Source organism: Crocodylus porosus, unplaced genomic scaffold (assembly GCF_001723895.1).
Source record: "Crocodylus porosus isolate Cpor-Errol unplaced genomic scaffold, CroPor_comp1, whole genome shotgun sequence".
Taxonomy (NCBI): Eukaryota; Metazoa; Chordata; order Crocodylia; family Crocodylidae; genus Crocodylus; species Crocodylus porosus.
Window position 1 is genome coordinate 179,446,571 of NW_017728886.1, and position 23,193 is coordinate 179,469,763.

At 38.9% G+C, this 23,193-nt stretch overlaps 1 protein-coding gene across 3 annotated transcripts in view; it reads left to right on the plus strand.

Moving 5' to 3' along the window:
* PIEZO2 (piezo type mechanosensitive ion channel component 2) overlaps positions 1 to 23,193 on the plus strand; it is a 498,844-nt gene that overhangs the window by 179,323 nt on the left and 296,328 nt on the right. For all 3 annotated transcript variants that reach the window (XM_019545872.1, XM_019545881.1, XM_019545888.1), the window contains exon 3: positions 5,211 to 5,336. In XM_019545872.1, coding sequence (XP_019401417.1) covers positions 5,211 to 5,336 — 126 coding nt within the window. The remainder of the gene's footprint in view (positions 1 to 5,210; positions 5,337 to 23,193) is intronic.

Below are 23,193 nucleotides of genomic sequence, written 5' to 3' on the forward strand. Positions count from 1 at the left end.
GGCTAGGATCTGGAGCCAGCTTCCAAGAGAAGTGGTGCAGGCTCCTACCCTGGGGGTCTTTAAGAGGAGGCTAGATGTACACCTTGCTGGGGTTTTTTTGACCCCAGTACTCTTTCCTGCCATGGCAGGGGGTCAGACTAGATGATCTACTCAGGTCCCTTCCAACCCTAGAAACTATGAAACTAGGACCGCAGCACATTGAGCCGGGGTGGAGCAGCTCTGATTGGCAGGGACCCGGGGTGTCAGCCTGCCAGCCTGGAGCTGCTCTGCCCTGGCTCAGTGTGCTGCAGAGGGGATGGCTGGGGCACAGGGGTGCTATAATGTGGGCCTAGGTGGCAGGCAACCCCCACACTACAGTACCTTCATGCCCCAGCCAGCCCCGGTCACCATCTGGATGTGCATTTAGGCACAATGAATATCTCTGCTGTAGGATAGTATTTGTTGCAGACAGCACTGTCCTACAGTGGAGTTAATTTAGTATGTCCTTTATGGGCACATGTGTAGACAGTGGTGCTTTACTGCAGAGCTAATTAGTTAACCCTGCGGTAAAACAGATATGTAGATGCACCCAATGAAATCAAGATTTGTCTTATAAACTACAAATCAAGACATCTCATTGTTTAATTTTACACCAGGATACAGTCCAGGTGTATGTTATGTTTGGTTTCATCTGCTACTTTATAGCCATGAATGGATTCTTCTTTTTGAAGAATGCTGAGCTGTGTGTTTTGTTTCGATGGTGTCTGTCCCCTAAAAATGAATGTACACAGCTAACCAGCATCTATAAGACATTGTTTTCTATTTTCATTCTCATTGTGACCTATGGAATTTTTCTGTCATTGTAGATGTGTGCTGAACTGTGAATAAAATATTGTAGAAGGATAAGAACAATCTCCTGTCCCTAATTTTCAGTTGTTCTGTTTTATATCAGGATTTTAAATTCAGCTGTCTCCTCCCTAAGCCACTCAATTGTACACATATGCAATTAATATTTTTCTGTGCAGCTTAGAAATAAATTTCCCAGTATAAGGAAAAATATATTCTGAAGTACAGAAAAACTGATTTATATTAACTCTGTAAATTGGAAACCATCCTTTATCCAATTTTTTCATTTGTTCCTTGGCAGACATCTTGAATTCCATAATCCCTTGAGTTTTGAAACCCTCATTCTGTCAAATGTTTTTGACTTTTCTCTAAAAATTCTGAAGTGGGATACTATACATGTTTCACTCCTTGAAGGTACATAGGGCCAGGTTCAAAATTGTGTCTAGTTTCTTGTGAGCAAAACTAAGAGGAATCTTCAGGAGAGGCAGCTGCTATTCCCTGCTTCAATGTTGGTTCTAGTCCAGCCATGTCAGAGATAAGAAAAGCCTCTTGGGATTTCATAGTCAATACTGGGTAGCTTTGATCCCTCATATGTCTCTCCCTAGTATGCTTTGATTATACTTCCTCCATTCTAATGCTGGCAGAAGTGGTACTGATGACTTACCTACTGAAGCTTAATTCATTATAATTGGTGTTTGTAAACTCCTGTGAAATCCTTTGTAAAAATGTTTCATTGGTGCCACAGTTCAAATGTTTGTACTTTCAAGATTTTTTCTTTTAATTTTTTTGAAATTAGTAAATTTGGAAGAAAGAGAGAGAGAAACAATTTTTAATTGCAAAATTGGAAGGCTTCATTTTAGAAATGCAAAAATGAAATACATTTTTCAGAATTTTCTATTTGTATAAACAAAAATGGCAAAAATGGCATGAATCTGTGCATTTAGCGAAAGAGTTTTCATCCAGAATTTTTTGTCGAGCTTTAGTCCTGTCATAAAAGGCACAACAGATATTTCCAATGTAATAATAGCAGTTTTATAATGCCTGGCATTCAAAAATCATGAGTCAACTCCCAAAATCACAGAACTATCTTAAAAATCATGGGATTTTAAAAAATAATAAATTTGTTTGGTCCTTCTTATTTTAGGCTTTTCACTGTTGCTCCGAAGGTTATAAGATTATTTTAAAAATGAAATTCATAGCTCTTGCCTATCCATATGAGTCTAGGAGCTGGCAATGTAAGAACAGCACCAAATATCATGAAACTTCCAAGAAAATCATGAGATTTGGCAACCCTTTTATTGCACTACGCTATATATACTATTTTTCAATAAAAATTGTTGTATGTAGTTGTTTATTTTATCCATGTTCTGTGGATCCTAGGAATATCATTATTTTGATTAATTTGTTGTCCTGCTTCCTGCAAGCACTAGTCATGAGCCAAGAGTCTACATTAAAAGTACTAATACACAGGGGACCAAAAGACATGTTACTCTTTTCTGTTTCTGTCTGATCTAATGCTCCATGTTTACCTGTCCAAGGTATCTAACCTCCCTGTAAATTTATCAGTAGAGCCAAGCAAATAATTTGGAGAAAATATCTATTTATTTTAGCCTTGTAGGCCATTACTATTTTTCCCAGTGTTTCTTGAATGTACTTGTGTGGGGGGTTTTGTGTAAATGCCTTTGACATTAGTTGGAGCAGTTTTGATTTGGGGATTTAATTCTTAAAATTGGAGTTTAGAATGATGATACAGCCACCCACTATGCTTTCTATAAGTGTATACAAGTTATTTTGCCTCTTTATTCATCATGTAGATAGTTACATACTCCTGGTCAAACCCCAGGAAGGCTTCTGGAACACACAAATGGGCTCCTAATCCCTAGTATACTGCACTTGGTTTTTGGGGCCTGCTGCTTTCTTCATTGATGGTACCACACAGTCCATGACAGCTTGAGCTACTCTTTCATGAGCTATTGGATACTTGTGGAAGAAAGATCTGTTTTTTCTCATGTGGGAACCTGGGGGAAAATGAGGAGGCTCTGCCCCTTTATTTCTCAGGGTACGGACATATTTCTGTTTGTAGCAGCTTTGAAAGGGGAAAGGGAGTTGCTGTCTTGGAGCTCACAGCAGCTGTTCAGAGATAGCTGTTACATTTGCATGAGTGATACAAGTTAGCTAAATTGCCCTAACATTCAACATCTTCAACAAGGTTAAAGCTGGATCAGTTTTCCTGCACTTGTATGACTACAGGCTCATGCAGAACAACCATTTTGTACTCCTGAGCAACAACTACTACTCCATTTAATGAAGCCACTACAAAGGTATTTTTCCACATCCTATTTTCAGTCAACTATTTTAGTTCTTCTAGGAATGTGGGACTAGAAGGGGCCTCTTGGGCTCTTTCATCCAGTTCCTGTATTTGCAGATAATCATTAATGGAAGAATCCCCAAAATTGTGACTTCAGACGCTTGCCCATAACTACAAGGAATGATATCCAAAATGCCATGACCACCCTATAAAATGCTATGGGTCAGTGCAGGGGAAACAAAGATATTTGTTTTTTAACATATTAAAATGTGGAGAAGTAATGCTTACCCATGGATCTGAGCATTAATTTTTGAAATTTTTGCTGGAAGTTACTATAGAAATGCAACTTGTTTATTGTAAGTTAGACATGGAATATGTTTTGTATTTTAGAAGGAAACGTGGATTTCAAAGAAGTATTACAACATCTATATCTTTCTTTTGACCTTTCTTATTGATGGAAAAAAGCAAGAATTTGGTATGGACACATAAGGACAGTTTCAAAACCTCTTTCAAACATTTTTAAATTTGTTTTCTGCTTTGAGTTTTTAGTAAGTCATGTAGAAGCAATAGCTAAGTGAATACGACATTGTCTTTTGTCTTTAGAGTATGTTCAAAATTTTTCCCATAAGAGAAAGGATAGGGAGCAGATTATCTGTCAAAATTGCCTTGTAGAAAGGAAAACATATATTTAAAAATTTATGTTTACTCCCTCTGACCAGTGCAGCAGTTTCAATTTACTGTCCTTTTAACCCAGGTTATTTGTAATGAAAGAAGTAATACAATCTTTCACTATTTGTAATGAATCTTTGAAAAATGAAATATTTCATTATTTGTAATCTTTCATTTTTTGTACTGAAAGATTGATTCCCACTTCTCCAACCTCTCCATCTCTGGAAGTGTTGACTATTCTAGTCTTTGTCAGATGACTGAGGCATCTGATAGATATTCATTTAGACATGTGATAGGATCTGATCCCCAACTCCAGAAGCTGGGCCTTCTACTATGCCACACGTGCAAGGCAAGATGCATGATTCTGGAATTGGATCAGATCCTAATCACATGCTACTTGCTAGGAGGATGTGATCATGATCCTGTGCTCTCCCTGTGCTGGCAAGTTGAAAATGGGCTGCTTTACAAATAGTTATCATTGACAGGTGGGGGGGACCATACCAGTGCTAGCTCAAGCCCTGGTGTGGTTTTGGAGCTATATGACAGTTAGCTCATCGTTGGCTGGGGGGATCCACACCAAGGCTGGTTCCAGGTCTGGTGTGATCCTAACCCTTTCCACCTGGTTCAATTTAAGGTGTGATGGAAACCAGCCACAAAAATACTGCACTTTTTTGTATATTTTTTTGGCTATTTTCCCTTTCTGTAGCACCATTAATTCCCTAAACATGTTGCAACATTACTATTTAAGTTGCATTTAATAGTCTTAAGTGTAGCATTTGCCAGGGACTTTGGTGATAGAAATACTGTAAAGTTTCTTAAAGTTTAAAACTGACATTTGTGCATTTTGAAAAATTTAAGAAAATATTTAAAAGGGAAAGCTTATATCACAGGAATAACAAGGAGTAATGGCCACAAGTTGTTGGAGAGTAGGTTTAGATTAGACATCCGTAAGAACTACTTCACAGTCAGGGCAGCAAGGATCTGGAACCAACTTCCAAGGGAAGTGGTACTGGCTCCTACCTCGGGGGTCTTTAAGAAGAGTCTTGATGCCTAGCTGGCTGAAGTCATTTAAGCCCAATTTTTCTCCTGCCCAGGCAGGGGGTCAGACTTGAAGTTCTACAAGGTCCCTTCCGACCCTACTTCTATGATTCTATGATTGATACAAGTCAGTGGGATTTCATAATTGAACTGCTATATTTGAAAACTTATTACAATTATGCTGTACACATGCAAGTGAATGCTAATCCCCAAGGTGAATCCATAAATAGTGTAAAGGTGCTTGGATGTAAAAGCCTTTTTTCTGTTTACCAGACTTTTACAAATGTCTATGCTTGGATGATTGGAAACATTGCTTCAGCTTTTTGTCATTTCCCTCACCTGTACACGTTGTAATGTTTTTGTCTTCTAGGACATACAGGACGGTTATTAAAATCCCTATGCTTCACCAGTCTGTCATTCCTGCTGCTGCACATAATCTTCCAGATCACAATAAACAGTCTTGAAGCTGGAAAAAAAATTGAACCCAATTTTAACTGTGAGTACCCTTTCTCTGTTTGTTCAAGCAATTTGTCAAATGAACCACTGGTTAAAATGGGAGGGGCCTGAGGGCTGGACTTTGCCATCTTATTTGCTTGGAATTCCCTTCTTCCTTCCTCAGAAAAAATCTGGGTTTTTCTCCTTAAAATGAGAAAATCTGGATTTTATTGCATTTTTCCATGGTGAATGAAAAACCCGAATTCCTAGTGATGACTTTAATCAACTGGACTTCAACCTAGCCATCATTACTCCTTTTTTATGTGTATCATGGTAGAAGTGAGGCTTGAGGTAGAATGTATTAGGTGGAGCATAGGCTGCCTTATTTGACTAGTCCCAGAAAGATATTTCATAGAATCAGAGAAGTAGGGCTGGAAGGGACCTCCAGAGGTCATCCAGTCCAATCTCCTGCATGAGGCAGAATCATCTCTATCTAAGCCATCCTATACAAATCTGTTGCCTAATCTAGCGAAACTGCACAAACAACCCTGACACAACCACAAGACACAATACTCTAACCAGCTGCAGGTAAAGCAGGGGACCATGGTAGCCAAAGTTCTGCTATGGCAAAGGTTGTTCCATTTGAAAAAGATGTAGAAAAAAATGTGTAAAGACAGTTGTTGAAGGAATGGACAAACAAAGTAGCAAAGCTGATAATGTAGAGCAAATGAGATTATACAAATAAAATACATATTATGTAATGGCACTATAAATATGCATTGCATATAACAGGTAAATACAGTTCCTGCCCCAGACAGTTATTCTTGGTCCCTATCCTGAGTCCTTACTCTTATTAATGAGGTAGAATACATACATCAGTCGGATATCAGATCGGTACCAATATGAAGAAAATTGTCTAAATCAGATATCAGCCCTATGGGGCCAATAATTGGCCAGTAAAAGCCCCTGCTGTGCACAGCTGCAGTGCAGCATGGGACAGAGACAGCAGCATGAAGAACTGCCTCCAGCTGGTAAGTCAGAAGGTTGGGGAGGGAAAGGGCAGTGAGGAAGGGGGCAGGGGCAGGCACTGCCCAGCTGGGGAGGTGGGGGGACAGAGTCATGGCTCATGGGGTGGGATCAGCTCCCTCCCCTGCTGAGGGCAGGGACCAGGGGGGCATGTGCCCCCAGATCTGCACAGCTCAGGGTGGGTGGCAGCTGCGGGGTGGCATGGGGCAGGTGTTGCATGGGGCTCTTCTCACCAGGGGCTGGGCTTAGAGCAGGCTCTGGCAGTGCTGGGAGGAGGCTGCAGCTACCCTAAGTTTTGCCACAGCTCCACTCCCAACTTTGCACTGACCCCCGCCCCAGTGCCTGACGCAGCCCCAGTTCAATGCCCTGCCTTTACCCAAGCACCAGGAAAAGCTGCAGCTGTGTTAGGCAGTGGCACTGGGCTGGGAACAGGGCTGTCACCCCCTCCCAGATTGGCTGGAGCCCGCTTCACATGGGTAATGAGTGCTTCTTGAGTCAGGGGGGGCATATGCACCTGCTGTGCATCGGCACTGTTGCTCTGAGCCCAGCCCCTGGTGAGAACAGCTCCTCACAGTGCTGGCTCTGGCTCCACCCTTCAGCTGCCACCCATCCTGTGCCATGCAGAACCAGGGGCACATGCCCCCCCTCCCCCACTCCCACGGTGCAAGCAGCAGTGGGAGCTGCCCCCATCCCACAAGCTGCACCTCCTTCTTTCGGGCCCCTCCCCACCGGCTGGACAGCACCTGTCCCCTCCGTCACCACAGCGGGCCTTAATCTGCGCCCCCCCATGCCTCCTCTTCCCCCTCTCCTTCCACCACACCAGACTTAACCACCTGGTGGCAGCTGTATGGGGTATCAGGTTGGTATCAGGTCCCACAATTAGTGCACCCCTATATATTATTATTAAGCACTGTATTGTATAGCAGAAGTACATGTACTCTGGGCCAACTGCACAGGCAGTCCACACTGGCTCTAGGATAGAGGTAGAATTCCATAGAACTCTTCAGGTCCTGTATACAATAGTCTAAGTTAACATCAGTTTAACTGATGAATGAGAGGAGGGTAAACAGATTTCTTTTCCAGTTTTGAAGCTAATCTAATTCAATGTGGTCATGTGCCAAAATGTTTGCCAAGAGATCTCTTTCCGGTATTTTTTTTTTCTCCTTTCTCCTCCCTACTGAGTTACAAACTGTTGGAAATACTGTCAGGGTAGGTAATGGAAAACTTTGCAAAACTTTTAAACTCTGGGAAGAATGAAAACTGTCATTGCTTAAAGAGTTAACTTGTACAGTAACAATTTAAGTAAACTAAAACCCACCTCTTTAAGTAAGTATAGTATCACATGTATATTTGGTATTTGCCTTGGTTAAAAAGTCAAATTAAAGTTGTGTAGATACAGAAAGTTGTATTTTCTGAAATTGTGCTCTATATCTCAGGCATTTGTAAATCAAAACTAAATGCCGCAGATGGTTTAGTCTTTGCAACTGTAGGTAGTGTTCCTGTTTATGGACCACCAAGTATCGGGATATCTAGTTTTTCCATTTTATTATTGTAACCACTCATTTTAAAGCTCATACACTTTCACTGCAGCACAGCTACAAACAGCATCTTCTGGAGTATTTAATACCTATGTTGTTGAAACAACAGTAGCATTTAGAAATACTGAATTATTGGAGGGTTCTTTTTCCCTAGAGTCTTGTGACTGTTACCTGGCACTAATAAAATTTTGTCTGTAAAAACTCCACATTTAGCTTAATACCAAATTTCTGGTTTGTTAAAGGCTGCATTGTGCAGATTTGACAGTTAATACCTCACTCATTTTTTTTTTTAAACAGTTCATATGAGTGTATGAGGAAATAGATACAGCAGACACAAGCTCTGTAAATCTTCCCAAAATATCTGTTGTGCTGCCTATTAAAATATTTTTATTCAGTCAAAGTATACTATTAAAAGAAATACCAACCAGGTTTCAGTTATGACATTAAATATATTACAAAATCTTTCTTTGATGTAGTAGTAGTAGTATTGCTACAATAGTGATATTTCTTTATTAATCATTTTTGTCAGTTTGTACTGTTATTGAAATAAAATAACGATTATTAGATTAGTTGAACGACTCATGGTCATAGAATTTGTAATCCTAAAAAATTAAAAGGCAGCATGTATAAATTCAGAAAGCACATTAAGGATTTAATTCCCTACAATATACCATATTTGCTTGTGTACAACATACCCCAAAATAAGAGATGGATCTTGTTTTTGAAGGGTAAAATGAAGAATAAAACCTTTCCTTGTAATGAGCAACTTTGTAACAACATTGAGCCTGTTCATTGTGTTCTTCCTCTGAATCATGTGCAGTTACTTTTATTTTGCCTGGCAGAAACTCAAGTCACTGAAACTGCTGTTACCGTACTTTTCACCCTTATAATGCACATCTCAATTTCCAGTAGCTGCTTTATAAACAGATGTGTGTTTGTGCAATAAAGCATGTCATTTTATGATACTTTCTCAAATCCAGGGTTAGCTGTATTAAGCAATGCTTTCTACCACTCCTGTTTGAAGATTTCCAATTTAATATGATCTCATTTCAGCCTTCTTTTTGACCTTCCTTTGGGTTTCTATCTCAGTTTCTCTCCCATGAAAAATATGGAAAGCAGTATATTGTCAGATATAATACAGTCTGTTTTGGTGACTGTGGCATGAATAACTATCACCACTAAGCATTGGAAGTATTTTTCCCCTTAAGTACTTTTAAATTTCTTATGAACCTAGTACAAATGTGTTTTATTTAGAATATTACTGATGTATCTCAGAAATTCTTATTTCTATATTTGGAATCTACAATATTCAACATAAATAAATTCAGTATCTCTACTGAGCATTCAAACACTATCATACGAGGACTAAGGAAAGGAGTCACAGCTTCTTAGTGTTTTCCTTTTGGGAATTTATTTTTACCTACTGGGAATTCCTGTTGGATTACACTAGTTTGATTTAATACTGTAAATCTTTAACATCTGGCAAGTTTTTGTTTGATTTATTATTCTACCAGGGGGAAAACAGCCTTATATTTTCTCTACTACAGTACCTTAAACTCTACTAATCAAAAAGATTACCTGAAACATTGTAGTGCAAATGAGACAGTTGGATAGAAATGAATTTTCCAAATATCTGAGTATTGCCTAAAATTTTTTTCTGCCCTGTTTCCAAAATCTCCCAAGTGGCAGGGGTCAAGGCTGTATTCATGTCATTTTAGGAATTCCTGCCCCAATACTTCTGGGTAGAATTTGAGCACTAATCAGATATTTTTATTTTTTATATTCAAAGCATAACTGTATTTTCTAGAAGTATTTATTTTATTAACAGACCTACTGGTTAGTAGCTGAACCCTACATTGTGCTCTTGAAAAACTGCTTGGCTTATCTGTAGAAAAGACCTCTCCATTTGTCAGAGAACAGACTGATTATTTTCAGTATTATTCAAAAAAACTCTCATAGCTTCTGAATATGAGACTTTTTACTATCTCCATCTGCTTTGAACATTTTATTTTTAATTTCTAAACTAAGTGTTCAATGACTTGTCTACCTTTTTTCCTGACTAAGTCAGATTTGAGACGTTCTTTTTTAACTTTATTTCCTTGTCCTCATTTCTTCATTCACTTGTTTTAATTTTTGAGGTGCAGAGATCTGAAGCTATATACGCTGCCCAAAATTTTCCTTGTATTGGTAGAATAGAAGCTTAAAGGAATCTTGTTAAACATGTTTGTCCTAAAGTTTAATTAAGTGAGCTTTAAAAAAATATTATGTTATAATATATGGGGTATACCTCGCTTATTGTGAGGGTTACATTTATGCTATTTCTGTATATTGAACTCTTGGTCTCAAGACAGAAATTACCATGATATAAGTGAAATTACTCATAAGTGATTGAAAACTGGCTCAGATATGTAACACAACACAAGTTCAGTGTACCTCAACCACTTTCAAAATGACCAAAACCAGTTTAAGATAAACCTGGATGGATGTAATGTCAAATTTAACAGATTTAGGTTAAATCGGCTTCTTGTCCCAGATCCCCTCTAGTTTCAAGTTGACTCAAGCATCCCAGCATGCTTTGCATCTCCCACACAAACCCCTCTCATAGGGTAGGTGAACTAGCCTTGGCCCAAGCGCTCTCCTCCACCCATGCAAGGAGGGTTGTTCTAGTGCCCCCTGGCTTCTAACCTGGGCCACTGCAGGCATGTGGCTGCATTTCTGGAATCAGAAGTGAATGTCTGTTTGCTTGCTTATTGGTTCAGTCTATGCAGCTTGGATTAACCTGCAAAGATTGAATCACTTCAGCCTTGGGCTTTTTGACTATCTGTACTTAGCCCTAATCTTGGTCAAAGACTAAGAGTAAAATACAGCCCTTAAATATGCATGAAAAATAATCCACATGTCATCACTAAGAAGCTGTCAGGTTGTTGCTGGGGGGTTTTTAATACCCATTATTTCCTGGTAAACTAGTAGGCTGCATCCAGATGAGTGCAGCCATGAGGTATGTGGCATCACAGACCCATCTGTGGCACCACACTTTTAGGCATTTCCTGCCCAAAACCAGAATACAGCCAGGCTCACAGCAGGCTACAGGACTCCAGGGAAGGCTGCTGGGGCCAGTACAGTTGCTGGCCTCAGCCTTCCCTACCCTACCTGAGGTAACTGTCATGTGCCAGAGGGTGTGTGGCGCAGGCATTCCCCAGGGACAGCAAGCAGTGGCACAAGGCATGCCACTGCTAGTTATCCCTGGGGCCCTGGGGAACCAAATGTCTATGCTTATCTGGATACAGATGTAAAGTTTAATCAGAAGACTCTTTGGAATCAAAATTCAAAGTTCACTTTGGAACTCAATCCTGCACTGTATATCTTTCACCCTGTGTTGTCAATGAAAATATTTATACTCATAATATAATCTATTAAAATATCAAGTGACATATAAGATCAGATCCTCAAAAGGATTTATACAGGTCACTATTATTAATGGCTCATCTCCATTTTAATTAGATTTCAGTATCAAAATACCTTTGACTATTTGGATAGTAGACTTAAATTATATTCTGATCAAGATAGTTTTTTGCAGATATCTGCGGTTATTTAACTGGGAAGATCATTATTTTTGTTCTTCAGCTCCAGGGTTGGATAAAATGGTTTCTTGCATGGCTTTTCATCTCCAAAAGCAGGAGCTGAGCACAAGAAAAGCACACATTGGCTGTCTGCTGTGCTCTCTCTCTCCACCCCTGATGGAACACAGTTGCCAGACTGAGCAAAAAACAGTGTCATGCCCCCCCTGATTGGAGAGCATGCTACTGTGTGCTATTATGGTGATTTTGAAGTGCCCTGGGAGGAGGCAGCATATCTATCCATTGCCTAAAGCACTCAAAATTGGAGCAGAATTTAGTGCATTTTAAATGTAAGTCTGTCCATACCCTTTGTATTCCAGTGAGCTTAAAAAAGTTAAAAAATGAAAAGACTTGAGAAATAACAGCCTGGAAGAAAACTTTAAAGATATGGGATCTTTTAATTTTTTATTTAAATTAACCATTTCTTTAACTTCAGCTTAATGTTGCAGCAATGTTGACATAATTATTATATAGTAGTGTAAAAAAATAGCAAACAGGATAGTTATTTGCTGTAAGATGATTATGAGACATGGTTGTATACATGCAAATATAGTCAACTGTATAAGATACTTGAAAGGTGTATAATTGTACAATAGAAATTTCAGACATACCATAATATAATCAGTTTCCAAAAGTGTGTGGGTTGTAGTTAACTTCACTAATTATGCAGATATCCTGTAGTAAACCTTAAGTCGTGCAAAGGTGTTGAACAGTAATTTTTAGGTCAGGGAAGGTTATTCGCTGGCAGACGATTTGGTCTTTGAACAGAAGTTAATTGTAGTCTGAATTAAGGGAGAATTATTTTCAGCACAGTTTCACCCGTCTTAACTTTAAACAACCAGGAAATTTATGACTGAGGAAACAGAAGCTTCCAAAATTGCTTTTTAAGCATATGTCATTGGTTCTGTTTAATTTCCTCCTGACTGTTATTGCGTAGCAGCTCAGAAAGTGAGTATGCATTGTATTTTTAGTATTGCAATAATAGCTATTTTATTTCCAGTCATGTGCTACCATGTGTAAATCAGGCTGTATTTTAAATGCTAATTTTCAGCTGCTATATATTGTAAGTTCTGAACATTGTATCTATTTTCTGTCTTTGTCATTTGTATAGCTGCTTTTCAAACATTCTGAATTAATGAAAGCTAAAAATTATTTAAATGTTTTTATATGCTTTGTACTGTACAGACAGACCATTTTGCCAACAGGAAAATACTCACCTTGATGATGATATGAGTGACAAAGCATTCATTGCTCATGAACACAGCCAGGTGTCAGTTTTCTATAAAAACTGTATTTCATCTTTTTGCAAGGCACCAGGGAGATCACCAGGGAGATTATACTGTATAATTTGAAGTTATCCATTTCATCTCGATTAAGTCTGTCAGCCAAATTTACACCTGATGCACCATATGCTATGTTGTACTATTGATCTGATTTGTGAGGCAGAAACTCTTGACTTGTGTAGCAATGATGATAATGAGAAAAGGCTGATATTCTCAATCTGATATCCTTCTAACAGTGGATCACGAAGTGAAATTCTATAACTACATTTACTTTAAGTATTTGCATGGAAGTGTATATGCCACCTGAGCTATACTGTGAAGAACTATTGGGCAAGACTGTTTTTCTGTGAATGAAAACCGGAGTTGTCTTTGAGAGAGAATCTCACTGTAGAAAGTACAGAACAATTTCCCACCATTTTTCTACAGTTCATCTTCAATAAAACTGAAACAAAAATAAGGCAGAAAGGCAAATTAGTGTGAAGAAGAAATCAAACAAAAAGAGGGCAATATTTTGTTGATTTATGAAGTATCATCTGTGATTTGTGGCATATTTGAAAAGAGGAGAATTAGAGTCTCATAAACAACCACACCATCACATATCTCATTCCTAGATTTAATCTTTCCATGGTCAAATTAGAACAAACATGTAGTATACAGTAGGATGCAGAGTAGTGTAATATATTAAAGTGGATTAATCAAATTCTAGGCAAGTAATATTTTCATTTTGAATTTGCTCTCATATTTTAGCACTGCTGTACTGTTTATCAATTAGAAGTTATATTTTTGTATATTAATTATGCATGTCACAGATGGTTATTTCCCCCGCTTATAAACAATAAATACTTCTGTCAATTTCTGCTTTCTTTAGTTCTATGTAATGTCTTTATTAAGCGCACATTATTATGGAATCCTCCTGAATTTTTGTAGGAAATGTTAATAATGCGAGAGCTGTAAAGAAGCCTTGTTTACACAACTGGTTTAGATGGAGTCCAGGCTGCGGAAGGTACGTGGTATGTAATCAAGTGGCTCAAATAAACAAATGGTCCAGTCAACGAAAAGTTTCATTTTCACAGTTTTGGAGTTGTGGCAGCTGGGTGGGCTCCCATGGATTCAACAGCTCATGAATATAAGGATCTGAAAGGCTGAGTTGTAGGACATTCTACTAACCAGCACAGAATAGAAAGTCCTGTGTTGCCACATTACTTAAAATGAAAAGCTATCCTCCATTCTGAGGGATCAGATGAACTTATTTAAAAAGGGTCCTAATACCCACAAGAAAGGAAGCAGCCTAAATTGGCATAAGGCCAATTTTTGCATTGTTACAGACATACATTCAACTTAGTTACATATACTATACTTGTCTGAATTCAAGACAAGCCCCACCCCCCATTTAATCCCCATATCTTGGATTTGAAAAGGGGGAGGGGCAGGCAGCTGCTGCAGCTGATGTCTGCCCCCAATAGCATTGCTCCAGCTCCCTGCACACTACTGTACCATCTTACATCCCGTCAGCTCCCTCACTGTCTCTCCCCTTAATATGAAAGCCTAGGTGCCACCTCTGCACCCACAGCCTCTGTGCCCCTGCTTGCCTCCCCCTGCTGCTTACCCTGTTGCTTTTGCTTACATATTAAAATTAAAATTTTATTTTTAGCTTTTGGTTTATTAAACCAATTGAAGTTAATTTCAAAATTGCCATTTACTTCAAGGGAAACAGGGTTTTAGGTATGTCAAACCTGTAATCTTGGTGTTGGCTGTAGTTTATAAGATCTTCCTAATAATACCACTTCAGCAAAATTAGATTTGATTGTCAGATATCTCCATATTATGATTTACATGAAGATTATTTTTCTTAAAACCCAGCACTGTTTTCACAGCACCTTTATTGCTAAGAATGAAAAAAAAAGACTATTATCTATATAAGTGAAACCACAACATTTTATTTGATAGTAGATAATAAGAATGATTTTATCTTAGTCATACATGATGGTTTCCAGGAAACTGATTACACACTTAAAGACTTGGCTTCCAAATGAAAAATCAGAACTAAAGTTTCTTTCAGTTCCTGCCAGATGTAATGTCTGAATCAATACTAAAGCAGGATATGAGAGGCAAGTGTACTTTATGTTTGCCCTTTGCATAAACAATATAACACATCTGTCATGCTTATGGTTCATACCCAGCATAAAAATGTTTCCTTAAAATTCACACAGGAAAGCCCACCAAATATGTGAAACAGAGAAATCCAATTTCATGTTTTTAAAAATGTGGAAATAATTTTAAAGCATTAAACTTCCCTCTTTTATTTCAGTACAACTATAATATTTTTCTAGAGACTAAATATGAATTAGAGTTCAGTTTCTGTCCATGCACAATATATGGATTGCTGAATTGTATGTCATACCACATTCCTTCAGAGGCTTGCTTAAAGGAATCAATAAACTGAACACCAGAGGAATTATAAGAATACTTTAGACTATAAGCAGAAAGTTTATAATCGGTGAGAGTGATAATATGTCAAAAATATTCCATACTAACCATAAATAAAATATATAGTAATCATATTTTGATTAAATCTTATAAGAAGTTGGGGAATATATGTATTATCATTTCAAATCCAATGACCAATGGGTGAACCTGATTTCTAAACATGAAGAATATCAGAAAAACCTGTTACCAGCTATATAGTTTAAAATCTGAAAGCCCTGTATGATTCTATGGTTGCATTTTACTCCAGCCAATGGTTAAAGACAGAATGCAAGCAAGACTTTTATTAATTTTTTCTTGGTTTGGGGGCATACTTTCAAAACAATGTGTCTCCTAAAGAAACAAAGGATCACTATGAACGGGGGGAAACAAATTACTTCAGAACTGACCAAGTGACATTTCACATGACATCCAAATGAAAGGTCTTTATTGTAGAACTTCTTTGTAAGCAGTGTTCAAGGTGTTTCCTGTTGGTGCCAGTATATGCAACCCGCTTCAATCATCAACTCTGGAGCAAGCCACATATAACTGCCTGTGTGAAAAGCATTGTTCCCTTAAATAGTCACTAGAAGCCTCCAGAAGGGTCAAATGAAAAATAATCCACCTATAATTTTCTTTGGGTAGTATTCAGTGATTTTGGAAGGTTTAGAGTAGATAGGACCAGCCGTTCTCAAGTTATAAGTGAACATACATAGACATACACTTCATTTTATAATAATGACAGTTGAACTGAATTCACTACATTCAAAATGGAGTGGTACCAGTTTGTTATTTAAGAAGTGAAGTAATCCCAGTCACTGGAAGGTCCAAAAAGGGTCTAGTGAAAAATAACCCATCTATAATTGTCCTCAGATGGTATTCAGTGATTTTGGGAGGCTTAGAATAGATAGGACCAGCCATTTTTGAGTTATAAGTGAACAGACAGACAGAAGTACACTTCATTTTATATAAAATCTATCTATCTATCTATCTAGAGTAGATAGATAGATATGGCTTGAATCCTTTTGTTGGTTGGTAGTGCCACTGGTGATGGTGAGTAGCAGGTTTCAACATTTCAGTGGAGATACTTACTTTTCAAGAACCCCAGATTTGGGAGTTTATGAATAATGCGGTGGTTCATGAAAAACAGCTATGTTCCTACCTCCAATGTGAAGAGCCATCAAAGGACTAAAATTACACTAAGAACAGAGTTGACATGCCAGATGTAGCTTTTAATGGCCCTCCAATTTTTGCTTCCACCTGTAGGGTATAGTGGTCTACTATATATTACTATATATTAGTAATTGCACACAGTTGTGATATAAAATTTATGAGAATACGAGATCTAGTGTTGTAATTTTTATTTCTAAACCTGGGTTTCTTTCTGTTTTATACAAGAGGATTTTGCACAGTCAGGTAGACTAGGGACTCTCCCATACTATAACTACCATCCCACAGGTGTATAGTACAGGAAGAGTAAACAAATATTGGAAGTTAGAATATAATGACCATTCCAGATTCACTGTACATGCATTCCAAGAATTTCTTCACCTTTATCTATTTCTTTTATAATCAGTTTTTAGATGTATGTTCTTTATCAAAAGATAGTAAGAAACAGGGATGTTAGCAAGTGGTGATGTGGTGAGGGTGGTAAATAATGCCCTTTAAAGTGGTATCAAGGTACATATAGTCACACTTTTCTCCTTCTGTCTTTCTCTTTCTCTGTCTCTGTCTCTCAATGGCTTCATTCATTACAGAAGAGTTTTCCGTGACTATTAAGCTTTACTACTGAGCAGTGACCTGCACTATTTCAGTAACCAGGCAGCTCAAGTTACCCAATTAGCTATTACAAGCTAAGCAAGAGGTACATTTCAGTATTGTTGTTTAACTAGTAGAATCAAATTTCATAAAACTGGCCAAATTTAAAAAAGTAAAACTATCAGCAGAAAGAAAGATTGTCTTTCATAATGCAACAGGTGATTACATAGTTTCTTACCCTTAGCTGTAAATATATGCTTCAGAAAGTTAGAAATAAGAAAATGATAAGATTACATGCAGTTTAATATCGCAAGTCTTAAATTAAAAGAAAGGAAAAGAAGTAGACTTTATAATCATAGAGGGGATAACTTTAACATATTCTGCTGAAATATTTGGCTTATTTGTCATATCCTGGAAAATGTTTACATGAGAGCTTTATTGAGCAATAGAGCAAATTACTGCATAGTAAGCATCACTGTCTACATGTACAGACTGTTACTGCAAGTAGCATATTAATTGCTGAGTAATTACTGTGCTGCCAGGTAGATGGCTAACTTGGCAGCAGAGGGTGGGAGATTGCTCCCTGCCACCAGGAACTGTCTGCTGCTGGGGCCGGCTTTGCCATTGGAGCCCAGGCAGGGACAGTATCCTCCTGCTCCGATAGCAGGAAGTTCCTGGCCCCCACTTTGCAATTGTGATCATGGGGTGGGAGCTAGGAGATTTTTCCTTGCCCAGGGAGAGTTCACCACCCAGTCTGGGTCAGACTTCCCGCAAGCAGACTTCCCTGCATAGCCAGGGGCTAGCTGGGAACCGTCCTGGTCTGGGGAAGGTCTTAGCCCAGATCCACTGTTGAGCAGCAATCCCTGGACTGGGCAATTGAGGCATGGGGCTAGATGCCCCACTGGCAGATCAAGGCAGGGAGCTGGGACCTGCCCGTCCCCTGCAGTTTTTCCAAGCCCTGTGCCTTGATTGCTTGATTGGGGCACAGGTCTGGGAAAAATCTGTGGGGCTGGGACCTTCCTCTGACCAGGACAGTTCCCAGCCAGCCCCAGGCTGAGTAGGGAAGTCTGCACATGCAGCCTGGAGTTGGCTGGGGACAGTCTGAAATGGGACAGTCCCCAGCCAGCTCCAGGCTGCATGTGCAGACTTTCCCATGCAGTCTGGGGCTGGCTGAGAACTGTCCTAGTCAGGGGCAGGTTCTAGCCAGTTCCAGGCTGGGCAGGGAACTCTCCCTATGCAGGGAGCTCCCTGCCTCAGCTCTGCAATCTTCCAGCCCCCACTCCACAATTTGCGGAGCAGGGGCAGGAATCTATCTCCCAGCCCTCGTTCTGTGATTGCAGAGTGGGGGGCAGGGAGACACTGCCTCCACCTGGGCTGCAGTGGCAGACCCTGCCCTGGCAGCATGCAGCTCCTGGGGGCAGCGAGTAATCTGGCCCTGCTATCTGGTCATCAGCTGTCTACATGCGCCTTGCTGTGTAGTAATTACTCAGCAGTTCATTTGCTACTTGCATTTGCAGGTAGCAAATTAACTGCCGAGCAGAGCAAATTACTGTGCAGTATGGGTCTGTATATGTACACAGTAATGCTTACAATGCGGTAATTTCCTGTACAGTGCAGTAAGGCATCTTGTGTAGATGTGTTCTCTGTGTAACTTATATCCCCAGTGTGGATCTGTCAATCAGGAAAAAATGGTGCATTGAACATACAGTTTTTCTCTCTTCCCTGGGTTAAGCCTGGGCTGCAGTCCAAGAAATGAAGGTTGAAAAGATTGTGTGTGCATGTGGTCACGTGCTTATGCACATGTGTGTGTACACATGCACATACACCCCCCACTCCCCCCAACAATCTGCAACCAACGGGGAGAGCTGGAACTCCATCCCTGGCACATTTTTCCTTAAGTATCAGTGTAAACATTAATGGAGATGAAAGTTTTCAGCTCCATGGATTTAGCAAAACTAGGAGAAGGAATCTTCTAGAATTAGAAGCACCAAACTGCAAGTAGAGTAAGCCTTTGTATTTGCCTTGATACACCAACCCTCAGTCAGGTGTGAACCAGTTTAGGGAGTCTCTTACTGCCGTATAAGCTTGAGTCAGGATTTTGTCCAAAGGAATTTTTCCTGCTAGAACTGAATAAGGTTTGTAGGAGTAGGCCCTGTGCAGTTTTTCTGTTATTGTATACTAATTTAATAGATTTCATAGACATTAGGGCTGGAAGGGAGCTCGCAATATCATTGGGTCCAGCCCTCTACTCAAAGGGCAGGCAGTTAGCGGGGTCAAATGATCCCAGCAGGATAGGCATCCAAGTGTTTCCTAAAGGAATCCAGAGTAGGTGCCTGCATCACCTCTGGGGGGAGTCTATTCTAGGCCCTGGGGACTCAGACAGTAAAGAAGTTCTTCCTTATGTCCAGCTTAAAATGGTCTTCCAAGGGTGTGTGGCTGTTGGACCTAGTCTTCCCATGGGGTACCCTGGTGAACAGATGTTCTCCCAGTTCCTGGTGCACACCCCTTAAATACTTTATAGGCTGCCAAGTCACAATTGTTTCATATGATCCTCAGGAAAGGACTTTTAACTAACAGAAATGTTCATTATATGTTGCATTTATATTCTGCTTAATTAATTTGCCCAGGCTTGAGAGTAAAACAAAAATATTCACATTGTTTCTGAAAAATATGCCTACAAGTTACACAAAGCATACAAAAAGTCTGTGTCCTGCAGTGTATTTTATAGTGGTTTTCTAAACAACTTTTCATTACTTCACTTTGTTCACTGGAATATTGACTAAATTCTTTAATGTATGAAAAATATATAAGCAAGAAAGTTCATCACATGCACATCCCCTTAAAACAAAGCCAGAATGCTGATCCAATTCCATGGACATCTGGAAAAAGTCAAAGATGAGTTTCTGCATCTATCCTAGGTCATTGTGGATAACAATAAGAAAATGATATCACACTTCCTTCTCATAGTTTTCTTCTTTTCCTGTCAATTAGGAGTTGGTGTTTATTTTTTAAATTATAGCAAAGCATGAAAGATTCTACAATGACAGCTGCATAAACTGACAAATATTGCTTAGACTATCAGAAGTGAAAAATTATTACCTATATTGGTATTTAAATGCCTGACTCAAAACAAGAGTAATAACATTTATTGCATAAAGGAAAAGATCAATAGCACAAAGGCATAGCAGCACACTGACTCCTGCCATACTGATTGTGGCGGAATGATCAGCTGCTACTGTAACAATGTCTGCTTATGTGCCCCACTACAAAAACAGTGTCTGGGGCTGCTGCTTCAGTCACACCCCTCCCCCCCAGTTATGCTACTGCAATAACATCTTGGTAGCAAAGACATATCAGAAAATTGTCTGAATTCTCAGTCATTTTAATTTGAATACTAAGTATTAGCCAAATCATGAAGTTCAACTGAGTCCTTATCTTTTTCTTGGCAGAGTTATGTTGACTCTTTGCTAGTTTATTGCTCTATTTAAAACCAATTTAATTGTTAAGCAGTTGTTTAATTTAACAGATGGTTAATTGACTTGAAAGGCATGCAAAAGATGCATTGAGATTGATATTTCTAATTCTGTGCATACACCCGACGTAGTTACTTATTCTCTGAGCTCAAAGAAAAGACAATCTACAATAGTTGGCCTGTCCACCTAAAAGTTTAGTGTTCCCCAAAATGCATATGTTGTCATTTCTCTACTAAAGGGTGATAGATATGGTCTTTAACTTTTGTATAGCAGTTTTATTGTTAAATCTGAAAGCGCTTTCCAAAAGTGGCTAACCATTTTTATCCTATTTGAGAGGTTTTGAAAGAAGGCACAGTTTAGTTAAATAGTTTGCCATTTACTCACTATCAGACCCTAGACAAAGCCAGTAGTGGAACCTTAGTCCTTTAGCAGATGTTATTTTCATCATGGAATGGGTACTGAGGAATCTTGTTACATGATGTAAATGTTGCCCAATGTGGCTGGTTTGACTACGTAAGGGCAGGCTGTCCTGAAGGCAAAAAACATGGTGCACAAACTTGCTCTGCTGACACTCATTTGTTAAGAGTGCTGGAGAGATGCTACCAAGGATTATCCAAGTCATCCCCCACCCTCCACCTACCCCATCCCAATAATCACCTGATTGGCAGGACTAGGCTAGGAAATCCTGTGGATCAACCTGTCTTGATTATCCCTGGAATAGGAAAGTCATACTTCCCCACTTCTTGTACATCTCAGTATGCACCCCCAACCGGTGGACAGAACTGGGGTCCCTTAGAGCAATGTATTCTGGGAGACTGGAGGACCTGGTAAAGTTATGGAACTCTATATAACATGCTGCAGTTTCAAGTTAAAGCACACTACAAACCAGCCACAAAGGTGTTCTACATTTAATATAACATCTTCAAGGCTTGTTCACCATATTTGCATCTAGTGCACCATTTTTATTGCATGATAAATTTCTTGTACATTTAGCAAAATACAATTTATTGTGTGATAAACATGTTAATTTGTAATAAATGCAGCGTCTGCCAGGGGCTTCTGTCTCCTTTTACAAGTCCATTGCCTTGTGTATTAAGTATGTTATATGTCTCTAAAATGGATAAATACTTAAAATAAGGCTACAGTAATTCTGCTAAGATTTGACAAGAAAATCTTGATATGTTGGACATTAAATATAACAATGGGAAATTAGAGAAATATTTTACTTGTCCCATTTTCCTCAGTTTAAGTTCTTTTGAGTGGCATTCTGCATGCAGTGGCTATATTCGCCTTCAGGTAGACCAGCTAACTGGGACTGTTCTGTGAAACCATGGAGCTGTAAATTTGCTATCATGCCTCTAAGTTTGCTTCTTATTGGGCTAGAAGCATAGGCAAACTGGTAAACTATAGTAAAAACTGATAATAGTTTGTGGTTTGTGTTTCTATGAATGACTGTAGTACAGAAAGCTGTTTTCATCTTGGAAACACAGTGGAGTTTTTGTGATTTATTTAATTCTTTGATAGGGGCCTCTAACTGAGGCACAGAAGTGGACTAATACTGCTCACAAAGGCTGGCTTCTATAATTTCATAAGGCTTTTGCTTTCCATTAAAAAAATTAATAAAAAATGTTCCCAGGAGCACAGGATTCAGTAGACATTCCAAAGCAAGTTCTCCTGTTATAAATCCAAAGAAGGTTTATGAGCTGCAAAGTTTGCATTATGAGAAAGGAACAGGGACTCTAGCAATTTCCAATTCCTGATGTTAAATCCATTCATATAAAAAGAAAATCACAGAAACCTGGCAGGAGAATCTAACTTCTTAGACTGTTTTACCTACCCATAAGGCCCACTCTTGTATATCACTCACTGCTGAACAGTGGACAATTAAGTAGTTACCATCAAAGTAATTGGAATACTTTGAAAATGACAGTGCAGAGCAGTGATTCTTAACCAGGGTGCCACAGCATCCTAGAGTGCCTTGAGATCCTTTAAAGGGTGCTGTAGGGTACCATACAATATTAGCATTGTTAGGTGAGCAAACATGATTCACACAATAAACCCAGAAATTTCAAGTAGGAATCCATGGTGTTAAAAATATTTAAATCTGTTGTGATCTTTCTGCAACAGAAAAAAAAAAGTGTAATATTTCTTGTAGTAAAAAAACAAGTGACAACCAAGAGCTGCCATTTTCAGAAGGGTGCCTTCAGTCTAATGAGGGGTTCTTTGAGTCTTAAAAGGTTGATAACTGCTGGTAAAGTAATGGTCTGCATTTTAAAAATGCAGTCCTCAGGAGCAATTGGCTTCCATTTTAAGCTAAATAATAGCATAAATAGCATTATTTGTTTATACTGTTCTTAGAATTCTTCCCTCAGGCTGTGGTACTCCCTGAGATTAGAAACCTTCTGGGCAACTCAAGCTCAAAGTGATAATCTGCACCATTTTCAGAAAACATCTCAGGCTTAAATATGTTTGGGGATGTGTGTGTATGGGAAAAGGTTGTTAATTTATTCTGAATTCTGCTGCTGCATTTTAAAAAGACCTACATCCATATGCTGTGAGTCCTAGGACTTTATTACCTGGTAAAATAGCACTAGTTAAGATGTCTCTTTGAAACTGAAAGATAGTTCATTGCATTTTAATACACAGTGGGTGTATCTACGAGTATGCTTTACTGAAGAGCTGTCTAATTAGCTCCATAATAAAGTGTCATTGTCTATATGTACTCCCATATTAGGGCACAGAAAATTAATTACGCGCTGC